Consider the following 11781-nt stretch of genomic DNA (forward strand, 5'->3'; position numbering starts at 1 on the left):
TGATGTTTTTTTTTTTTTTTATAGCGTATTACAGTATGTATGCTTCTTGACTAATATTTTTTTAAGACATGAGCATAAAAATTAGAGAACAATCTGAAGTTTTGCACAACACCACAAACACCAAAAACTAAACTAGTAACCCAGACTGCAGAAAAAAAGTGTCAAGTCTTTCACTGGGGGAGTATGCAGGGTGTTCTTAACCCATCAACAAGGCAAATAAAATAAACTATCCCAGTCTTTATTTCTCCCTTCTGGGATGAGGAGCTACCAGCTATAAACCATAAACAGAGGGAAAAAATGCCAGTTTCTCCACTGGTGGTCCAGAGGAATCAGAATTAGTTACAGTAGATACTGCACGATCTCCATGTTACACCAGAACGCATTTCTTGCCTTTGGAAGGTTTATTATTTTATTTTGTGGTTGTAGGCATTGGGCAATAGAACTAATGTATGACACTTTTGAGGTAAACTGTTGCCCCAAAGTAGTAATGTCTGTCCTTTTTAGCTTGAGGGAATGAATGCTGGCGGTTAAATACTGTTAAAAACACCCAAGGCTATTTCTCTTGCCTGTGGACATACCCGGGGGAAGAGGGAGTTATGAATAGAGGCTTGTGAGCTCTAAAGGATGAAGGAAGTTGCGTAAACAGCACCCGTTCCAGTTGGAAACTGGTCAACTTTTAACACTCCTCCATGAAAAGCGGACTTTCTTAGTCCTTGACAGTTATCTTAAAAAAGCACTTTTTTTTCCTCCTCAAAATGTGTACTTGCCTGTAAAATTGCAGGTCATTAGTATGGCAATATGTTAATAAAAATGTAAACCATATTTTTGACAACTAAAATGATAGGTATTGTGGTAGGTTTTCAAAGGAAATGCCACCCTACAGTTTGGTTTTCCTGTATGCTTCAAAAAACGTTTGGGTGTGCTAATTATTCTGATCTGCTGCTTATATGCTTACTGCTATTGCAAAACTTTGCTTCAGAATGTGCTCATTGTGCTCAGAATACCCCAAATGAGATCAAATAAGATGCAAATCAGAATAATTGGCAAAACTCATCTTTTGATTAAGTGCAGGTAGCTTACCACTTAACACAGCAGGTTTGGCTATGAAATATGGGTTCGATATCCAAAGTGCTGTAACTACAAACGAACACGTGATTTTAGATGTTAAACAGCAGCAGCAACAACAACAAAAAAAACAGTTCTAAGTAACACCACATCAAGGCGCCTCACTTTGTTTTGACCTTGTTCTATCAGCCCCTCCCAACACTCTTTATATCTTCTCAAAATATAGTTCATTTGAACTGGTCTCTTTCTTACTGGTAGGGTGTTAGTCTGTTCCAATCTGCAAAAAGTATATGGGTGGAGCACCATCACAACCTCACAATTCACAGCCTCACCTGTGTTAAGTGCTGGATAGTTAATAGTAGAGGTAGTGTGCTCTAGGCTATGTGGAGCTGGCTTGCTAGAGGAGGTTTTCAATTTATTTTACTCCCCTTTACAAATACTGAATATTCACAAGACAGAGCCCAAGACGTGCGGTTTTGGTCTCCCTATGGAATAGTTGCTTCTCTGAATGAATTGAAGTTAAATGTATTTTGACCTCTTAAATTGTTCAACACTGCAGATCACACAGAGATTCACACCACCCACAATAACAGATACGCTATTATAGTTGAATAACTCTAACTTCCTACGATACAGTCAGTTTGTTCCAATTTTCAAATGGAGTCTTTTTTTTAAATAAACTTTTGCACCAAATAATTTATTTTCAAGTACAAAGATGTCTCAGCTAAACCCTCTACCATATATTTTTCAGATATGATCTGCATTTAATTTATTTTGAACATCTTGAGCAAAGTAATAATAATAATAATAATAATAATAATAATAATAATAATAATAATAATAATAATAATAATATTGAAGTGTCTTGCAGTATCTAATTATCCAGCCTAATAGATACACTGCAATTCAGCCAGCTTTCAGATTAGACATTACCTGAGCCTCGATCTACATAGTGAACATTACAGATCATGTAGAAAGATCCTTAAAAAAACCCCAAAAAAACCAGCAGGCTGGAGGGATTAATCCTGTTGTCCTTACAACATGCAATTCAATTCTGTTAACCTACCGTCCCCCTAACCTGGCGAATAAAATAAATCATTAAAGCACCTTAAATGCCGTGTCCCAGAGTTAGTTTTAATGATGCCTCAGCACAGGCATAACACCCCGAGAATCAGTGGATTAATTATTATTTTTATTTGTTTATTTTGCAGACGCCTTTATCCAAGGCGATTTACAGAGACTAGGGTGTGTGAACTATGCATCAGCTGCAGAGTCACTTACAACTACGTCTCACCCGAAAGACGGAGCACAAGGAGGTTAAGTGACTTGCTCAGGGTCACACAATGAGTCAGTGGCTGAGCTGGGATTTGAACCGGGGACCTTCTGGTTACAAGCCCGTTTCTTTAACCACTGGACCACGCAGCCTCCTCATTATTATTATTATTATTATTATTATTATTATTATTATTATTATTATTATTATTATTATTATTATTATTATTATTATTATTATTATTATTATTATTATTATTATTTACTGAAATATGTCCACTAATATTTTAATAGAGGCCTCATCTATACAAAGGTTTAACCAACTTGTAACTGCCACATATTTAACGAGCAAAAAATAATAATAATAATTAAAAAAAGCAGGGGGTATTATTCAAGGGATCCTAAACGTAGCAAATTCACCTTTTCCTAGTTTATTATTATTATTATTATTATTATTATTATTATTATTATTATTATTATAATTATATTTTTGTTTTACTTTGTGAAATAATTATTATTATTATTATTATTATTATTATTATTATTATTATTATTATTATTTACTTTGTGAAATAAAGCTGTCAAACTTTGCACTGGATAAGAACTTAGCCTCCTGCCTGCAGCCTCTCCTCTCAGGGCGCATTCTCCATACACTTTGACTCCTGTTCACGGTCATTGCTGGTTCTACTATAATGTGAACATTTTTCCAAATTACTTATAAAGCGTTTGCTGTTTTGTTAATCAACAGACTTGCAAGGAAATGCAGGCTTTTACTTTGTGGTCACAATTTAAACAGCCTCCAATGTATATTTATATATTTTCTTAATTGTCCCCTTACCATTTTATGATGCTCGCATGTTTATTGCATTATTGTATTGTGATTTCAAGACATGTTCTTGCAGTTGTAGGTATGTCCCAGGAGTTGTCTGGGAGAAGTGTCCAAAAAACGGGAGAGTCCCGGCAGAAATAATAATTTAAAAAAAAAATGCTTTTTTCGGCTGGTTTCACATGCCCTGGTTAGTTCTTATCTAGCAAACATACACCAACGCTTTATCGTCAAAAATGTGTTTTTATTTATTTATTTTTTTTAAAATACCATTTTGTGTTGTAAGCCGCCAGTGACTAAATCAGTCATTTTGGTTACTTTCCGTGACTGATAAAGTCGAAATGTGCTTAGCTGCTTAAACGGTGGAAAAGGCCTGAGTGTCAGTTTGAGGCTTGGCTAAAGCCTGTATTTTCCCAGACATTCTTCATTTATTAGTGTGGAGTAAGCTGAATTGCACTATACCGACAGATTCAGCACCCGACCTCCTAACCTAAAAAGAAACGCTCTTCTTCGCGTTGAATAATGAATAGCCCTGGTTCATGTTGCACCAGGTGTCCGTTTGTGAGCCACAGTCTCGTTAAATATTAAGAGAGGGGGTAATTGGGCAGTGTCTACATGACAGCAGTTAAAGAAGCAGACTGACAGGTTGATTATTTTTCTGAGAGAATTCACACAAGCTGCAGTGTACGACAGTCCTGCTCTGTTTTACATTGAGATGAATTTTGAAGTGTGTGTTTACAGATTAATAGTCTGTGCACTATATCGGAAAACAGTTGAACATATGACAATCCACCTGTAGGGTTTTTTTTTTTGGCGGTTGGTTCACTTATATATAATATGGAGCACGTACAAACAACAGTATTCTGGCAGGAAATCAACACTGCCCACAGTTTCAGTTTCATAGGTAGTTGTCTATGACAAGTGCAAAGTTTTCATACTTAACCATTTCATAGCATATACTTCAAAAACGTAATATTTTAACAATTGTGTTTATTGTTGTTTTTTTTCTGAAAATGGTAAACAGCTTTTACCGATCGCCAGGTTCCTAAGATGTATAAGATATACACTCAAACTTGCACAATACAAACCGGCCAGGAGATGCATATGCTCCACGGTTACACTGTGCATTGGATTCAGTGTAGTATAATCCTTTTGGAACAGATTAGATGTTCATTAAAGACAATCTTCCACATATTAAGGAGCTCCTCAGGACTCAGTTTGTGGATCACCAGCAGGTTTCTATAGAAGCAGGGGTCGTTGTTCATGGGGCTGACTTTGCGTTTCATTATCCCGAAGGTCTTGAACCCTGGGTGCAGTTCTGGAGCATGGCCAGCTTTTTGAAGACACATGCCCAGAAACACATCATCTATGGGGAACAGCTCGGTGTCGTCAGAAACCGCAAATAATTTCCTGGCCAGTCCAGAAGCCATGAGAAATCCGCCCCCACCGACATAGGGAGGGTAGGGCTTGTCATAAAGCTCTTTGGGTATGAAGTACTTACTCTGGCTGTTCCGAATCGGGACTGCTTTTGAAATAGTGTCCCCCACAAACAAGCCGCCCACCTTCGGGTCTTCCTTCCTAAAACCTAGCAGCTCCAAAACATTGTTCGTGTTCACAAAGACATCGTCGTCGCCTTTGAAAATGAACTGCACCCGGGGGCAATAAATATTAAACCACTTGAGAAAGTTAACTTCCTTGAGGGTGAGGTTAAAGAAAGTGTCCATGAAATCCCACTGGAGGATGTCTCTGTATATTCTGTCCTCGTACTCAACAAGTTTCTGCAGGTTCTTGGAGTCCTTCCCCGCTGAGGGGCTCCCCAGCAGAAACAAAGTCCGGATTTTCTTTCCATCTATCTCTTGTTCCTTGCCCCACGTCTTCCGCACCGCTTCCCTTCTGTCGTGCTGTTCAATGACCGACTTCACCACCATCAACAAGTGCACGTCCCCGCTGCACTTCTCGGGGTGGTTTATTAGCATTGGGAAGTATTTGCAGTGCCTGTACAGAACAAACTGGTGAAACCTCGGGTCCATGCGTTTAAACCAATCCTTTTTCTTCAGCCCCGAGTTCTCGGTGCAATTGACCAGTTTGATATCCCAGGCGGTGGCGTTCGATACAGCGGTCAAATTAGCCGCTTCTGAACAGTCTGGGAGTCCCTGTGGTGAATTGTTATTGCTTAAAACGCCTTTGAGTATCGTGTTGCTTTGGTAAACGTTGTTGTCCAGCTGAAACCATCCCAGAGCCTCCTGCGTCCTCACAGGCAGCATACTGTCCTTAGCTCTCTCATCAACCAGCTTGTATTTGTGAATCATTACCAGCGTTGCAAACAGCAGAGACAAACTCAGAAGAGTTTTTAAAACCCTTTTTCGTCTAAAGAAATACTCCATGTCTTTACCATTAAAGCTCAAGAATAAATAAATAAATAAATAAGGCTATATTACAGCTCCTTCACATGAAACCACACAAGCCAGAGTTGCATACATTTGAAGATTTCCATTTTTTTTCTGGTCTTCGACGTGTACAGGTTAACTTTTCCAAAAGTAACAGCTAAATGCAACCATTGCCACACGTATTCCAGTGAATATAGGGAGAGGGAGTTGTAAGGAAAAAATAAATAGTTCTTCAAAACTCACATCTTTGTGCATGCGGGAAAACACTAGGTAAAGCATCCCACTTGAAAACGGTCTGCCTGTTCTTTGCCGCTGGATTGGGTTGCAATTAACTTCCAAAAAAGCGCTCCGACAGGACAGCGTTCACTTTCTTCACTTTTCTCTTTTTGTGCAGCTACACCTTGTTTACTGCTCCCTTTCTAACGGCTAGTTCTGACTGTTTCCTTTCTCATTCATCTCTGCTGCCTGTGTCTGCAAATTACTTTGCTCGCTCATCGGCGAGTTCTTTTTTTTTTTTTTTTAACTCTCTCCACCCCGGACCATCAGCCCTCAAGCAAGCACTTCATTGGCTTCTCTTCTTTCACTGGCTGCAAAGGAAACCTTTGTGACACTCCAGCAGCACGCATCTCTAACCTACAGCTGTGGCCAGAAGTTTTGCATCAGCCCAGAATTAACCAATTTTGCTTCATGAAGTCGAATAAATCTTCGTAGTTTTCCATATACTTTATGAAAAAACTGACAACAATTTTAAAAAATGTGAGATTTGGAAATCTAATATGAAATACTGTAGTACTGTTTTCTTTCATTATATGATTTTAAATAAAATATAGTTTTTTTTTAAAAAATAATGTGTCAATCCTAAAATTCTGTAGGTGATGCAAAACTTTTGGTCATAGCTGTATGGTTACTTTTACTTATGAAACTTAAGAAATGAGTTACACCGGTGCATCAGTTATAAGATCATCAGAGACTTGTGATGCCTTTCATTCGTCCTTTGGGATCTGTACATTGCTTAGTAGGATTCGAGAATTATCACACCTGTGTTACATCAATAACAACCAAAACCTAATTCTGGCTCATCAATCAAGATAAAGCAAAACTAAATGGTAGGAGGTGCGAGATGGTTGAGTTACTTGTATGTGTGTGTGTGTATGTATGTGCGTACGTGCGAGCGTGCGTGCGTGCGTGCGTGTGTGTGCGTGCGTGCGTGCGTTACATTTGATAGAGCACAGCCCCTCTCTGCTGTCCTTAAACACAAACTGTGTTCCTTTCATATCAAACAAATCAATGCAATGTAAAGGGATACAGTTACGGCTATATTGGTTTTCAGTTGCTTGATCCATTCCTACGATCTATTAGCTTAATACCAGTTTCACTGCCCCCCACTTGAAGTTGTCATTGCATTCCACGTTGACGGTGCAGAATGACAGCGCACCCCTTTCCTTCACTGGAGTCCCTGACGCTTCCTTGCTTCTTTTCCAGTTGATACTCCTCTTCACACATGCTGCAACATGACTGAGGGGGTTGCTCTGTCTGTAGGGCAGTGCCTTCAGTTATCCTTAAATGTTGCTTTTTTTCTCCAAAGCAATGCATGATTGATGGACTAGATGAGCAGACCACAGCAAAACTACTGCAATCTCAGTTACTGTATAGATAGATTTACATCGCGCTGTAAAAACTATCTGCACAAAATTAAAGAGCTGAAAAATCTATATGACCTACATAGCAAAATCAAGCTGGATGAGATAGTGACGCGAGTTTACACTGTTTTAAAACCTATACGTGAAAAGGGAATTACACAACAATCATACTTTTTTTTTTAAAGCAGAGGGCAACTGTGAGCAGTAAGAACTGTGTTTGAGACACGATCTGAAGCAATTCTCCACTGCCAATCTAATCACTGCTAAGGTCTGGAGAGGAAGCGTCAGCTGTCTGGAAAATATACACCCCTCATAAACACCAGCTCAACAGCACCACCACGTGGTATTGCATACAATTGCAGAGACATATTAGATCTTTAAACTGTACTTACATGTTATCTGTTATTACTGACGTCAACATTTGAAGGTTTTGGTAACTTAAGAATAATAATGTAACTGATTGTAGTAGCTGAAGTCGGATTACGACTTTCAACAAGGCACACCGATGAAATGCAAAGCAGATTGCACACAGGGATAAACCATATTAAATACACAGGCAAATAAGTACCGGTTCATGCCACGCACAAATATGGACACCCGATGACCCGCATCATGGCCACGTCCGCATGGGAGGGGCTTGTCTTAGTAACAAATGCGTCACTAACTGCCGTTTCTTCCGCGGCGTTGATTTCACCTTGGGACCCAAGAAGTTATATATTTATTTTTTTTGTCTTCCCTACTTATTGAATGCGATATAGACCTTTTTTGGACATGAGGCGAAAACAGGTAAGTAACGTAGCCGGTAAACAACATGTAACTATTTGTGCTTATTGTAAAAAAAAAAAAAAAAAGTGAATTGTAAGACAATTTCTATCGAGACAGCCTCAGCTATACGTTTAGAAATCTAAGTTATCTAACATATTGTAAACTGATCTTTGTTGCTTACTGTAATAATTTGGGTTGTTGTCTCGTGTTCCAAATAATTTTTAAACTAACTACTTGATAAAAACCGGTTCACCCCTTCCGGTCGAGTATGTACAAATCCCTGATCGGCGATTGTAATTCCCATGTGGTCACACTAGTGTTATTATCGCGTTGATTATATATATATATATATAGTGGAAAAGTTGGTTAAAACATGCAGATAGTTAATAACGCTATCGTATCGACTGTGCTGTGTACGTGTGGGTTCATAGTGAGAGATCTAAAAGTATGATAACAAAACACCGGTAACAAAAACAAACAATAAAAACCCTTTATTCTGCTTAGTTTTCTTCCAAAGTTTACTCTTTATGCGTTACTTTGTTCCTAAATACATTAATAGACACGATTGCACCGTTTGCATGTATTCCAGTGTATTTGCAAGCACAAACTTCAGTTGCTCTCTCCCTGCTCTAGGCTGTGCGTAAAGTGCGCAGCTCCGAACGCCTGAAGAGAAAAACCAGCGTCGTCGACTCCGAAGCCGATTCTACACACGAGGTCAGTAACAAGTCATACAAATGAGCATTGTTACAACAACATTACTGGAGACGCATTTCGTCAAGTGCATAGATGCTGTTCAAGATTTTCTTTATTATTATGAAAACCCCAAACCTGCAAGCCTGTTCACTGAGAAGTGACAACACTAGCTTTATTAAAACATGGATGAGACAATATCAGTGTTTTTATTGTTTTCTAGCTTGCTGCTAAAGCAGAATGGTGTACATTTGCGTATCACATCATGTGGGACGTGCAGGCTTTATGAAGTGTTTAATGACCCTACACTTGGCAAGTCCTAACCCTGCAAGTACACTTAATGTGTCTCTTGTTTTTGTCAGTGGAAACGCAGCTGTGTCATGTTAATAATTATTAGATGCTGAGCCAAGCGTGTGGGCTCTGCTAAGCTCCTCGCATGTTGTATATGCCATGTTTCTGCAAAGCGTCCAACCTGCTTTTAGCTGTACTGAGGAGTGGCGTTTCCTAACAGGACCTGGCATTTTGCTGTCTTCACTGGAACTGTGATGTGGGCCACCTAGCCTCCCTGAGAGATCATTGGTTTGTGAATGAGAGCTTGTATACAAGGCAAGCTACAAGCCCTGTCAAATGATGAACTGATTTTGTATTGGTTTATTTCCCCAGAGTTCTCTCAAGAAGATTGTTTCCCAGAGTTCATCGAAACGGCAGAAATGTGAAGACCTGGCTGAGACTGTGGATCATCTCACTGCTGGTAAACTACTTGAAAATGGAGATGGCAATGCGGAGGGAGACAGCTTGGGGAAACCTGGGGAGCACTGCACAACAGCAACTGGGATGAACAAGCCCTTCCACACAGACACTAATGAGACTAGCGAGGGCTGCCTCCGATTAGAAACGGCTGAAAAGAACGGCTGCATTCAGGAAGCCCAATCGGTGCCCAGAGCTGAATTCCAGATGGATAACAGCATCTTTATCGATGAAGACAGCAACCAACCAATGCCTGTGGGCCAGTTCTTTGGGAACATTGAACTCGTACAGGTAAGATTGAGGGAGCTTGTTCAAGTCTACCTGGACTTGCTCCTGAATAGATTCACCCTTCCTTACTTGACTTGATAAGTCTGTGTGTTGGGTGCTTTCACTCGATTCCAGGACAGTTATTTAGTTCTAGTAGCCTATGTTACATATGTAATCTAATCTCGGATCAAATAAAGTCTATTTATATTAGCAAACGCCAGCACCATATCGTGCAAAAGGAAAACTTAAGATAATGAATTGTTTGTTCAATCTGTAAACCTCACAACTCTTGACAATACTGGACTATATGGCACGCATCTGTAGCAGTACTTGCACTGAACAGCTCCACACTTTGCTGTATTCTACTACTGCTCTCAATCATAATTCAACTTTTTGTGTCTTGTACTTTGATTTTACTTTTAAAGGTAACCATATTCACTTTTCTTTTGTAATTACTCTTATTTGAAATCGTTCTTATCCATTTATTGTACTTGCTCTCAATGGAATTTACTCTTATAACCAAATATTTGGTTTAACTGCGCTTGGTCGTAATCACTCTCAAATGTAATTATTTACTGTTATTTTCTCTCATTTGAACTTACTCTTACTACTGATTTGATTGTGTTCTAGAACTGCTGTCATCTGTAATGTGATACTTTGTAATACGATACCTTGTGACAACTGTAAGTCGCCCCGGATAAGGGCGTCTGTTAAGAAAGAAATGATAACAAAGTTCTCTCTGTTTCTGTTTAGGACTATCCTGCGAAGGCTCCAGCTGCTGTGCCGATGAGCAGACGAGAATACAGAAAGTTACACTTCATAGCCAAAGATGACGACGAGGACGAGGATGAAGACAGCCTCCTAGAAGCGCCCCAACAAAATGGTATTCCACCTGTGCTCTAGTTGTTAAATTGTGACTCCTAATACCGACAGTTGCTGATGGTTCTAAAATCACCTGAACAATGTGAAATGAAAATAAGCCAGCATTGAGGTTAACCTGTTTCAGATGTTGACTTTGTGCAGCTTTTCATTTATATTTGCAGGGCCAGTTCTTAAAGATCTTGAATTTGTATTGATTACAGTTTTTATGCATTGCACAGGTGTCTTGCAACAAACGAAAACCAGGAAAAATGGACTCTTTTGATCTCCAGGAGGGAGAAAAGAAAAAGCACTTCTTGTCAGAAGTGCCTAACTGCGTTTTCATTCTGTGACTACATTCCTTATGCGCCAGAAAGAATCTCAAGCTGTTAGGTTTGGGGTGAACGTGGAGTTCAGATGTCATATTGTATACTGGCCATGCATTTCTTTTGCAAAATGGGTCTGGGGGGGCCCTTTTTGGTATGAAGGAGACAAGTAACAGCAGCCAAAACCAGATGTGTTATTTTTGTCTAACAGCGGACAGTCCTTTCCTATATTTAATAAGCTTGCAGTAAACCAAACGGTTTTAAATGAATGACTCTACTAAAAAATATCATGAGGTACTCATTTTATATCTCTCGCCATGCCATTACAATTTGAAGGAGAGGGATATGTTTTGTAAATTAAACTGAATGTCTACTGCAGTTGTAGCCTCTACTGGAGGTAAATTTGATGCTGTATATTACGTTTACTGAAGAATTTAACTTGTTTTTGGAACGGGTAAAAAAAAAAAAAAATGAAAATGTGGTTAACACTATTCAATTAATCTTACTGTATTGGATTAGGTATAAAAAGAACACGCATTGCAACTGAAATGAAGGGTGTTGTTTAATATTCACATTTTAAAATGTATTAACTCTTGTATCAGGTATTGGTAAGAACTGCAAAATTGTACTTCTGAAAAGTTTGTTCCCTTTATTTGGAAATGTGGTTGTGATTTTTGAGCTATGAAGAAGCGCTCGGTTCAGATGGAGTGATCTTTAGCTTTTTTGTATATCAATGGTTTAAGAAAGATGTCTGTAAAGTTTTTTGTTTCAGCCATGCACATTGTGGTGTTTTTTCCTTTCTCTGGATATATTAATGTTGTGCAATGTTTTCTATTAAAATTAAAGCATTTATAGTGCATTCTAGTTTTATAGTAAGTGGTATACAGTAACCTTTTTAAGTGAATACAGTGAACAAAATACACACTTAGCTACCAAAG

General features: G+C 38.9%; 2 protein-coding genes across 2 annotated transcripts; one reads left to right on the forward strand and one right to left on the reverse strand.

Annotated features, from left to right (window-relative positions):
• Window positions 1-2923: 2923 nt before the first annotated feature.
• On the reverse strand, window positions 2924-6072 carry LOC131701890 (UDP-GlcNAc:betaGal beta-1,3-N-acetylglucosaminyltransferase 7-like). The gene has a single exon (XM_059002506.1). The coding sequence runs from the start codon at window positions 5545-5547 to the stop codon at window positions 4297-4299; it is 1251 nt and encodes a 416-aa protein (XP_058858489.1). The 5' UTR covers window positions 5548-6072; the 3' UTR covers window positions 2924-4296.
• A 1745-nt stretch (window positions 6073-7817) lies between these two features.
• Window positions 7818-11707, forward strand: LOC117963607 (UPF0688 protein C1orf174 homolog). Its single transcript, XM_034904324.2, has 5 exons — window positions 7818-7976; window positions 8589-8669; window positions 9309-9683; window positions 10413-10542; window positions 10760-11707. Exons 1-5 carry the CDS (start codon window positions 7938-7940, stop codon window positions 10801-10803), a joined length of 669 nt encoding a protein of 222 aa, XP_034760215.2. The 5' UTR covers window positions 7818-7937; the 3' UTR covers window positions 10804-11707.
• The last annotated feature ends 74 nt before the right edge of the window (window positions 11708-11781 follow it).

Source organism: Acipenser ruthenus, chromosome 27 (assembly GCF_902713425.1).
Source record: "Acipenser ruthenus chromosome 27, fAciRut3.2 maternal haplotype, whole genome shotgun sequence".
In the NCBI taxonomy this organism is placed as follows: Eukaryota; Metazoa; Chordata; class Actinopteri; order Acipenseriformes; family Acipenseridae; genus Acipenser; species Acipenser ruthenus.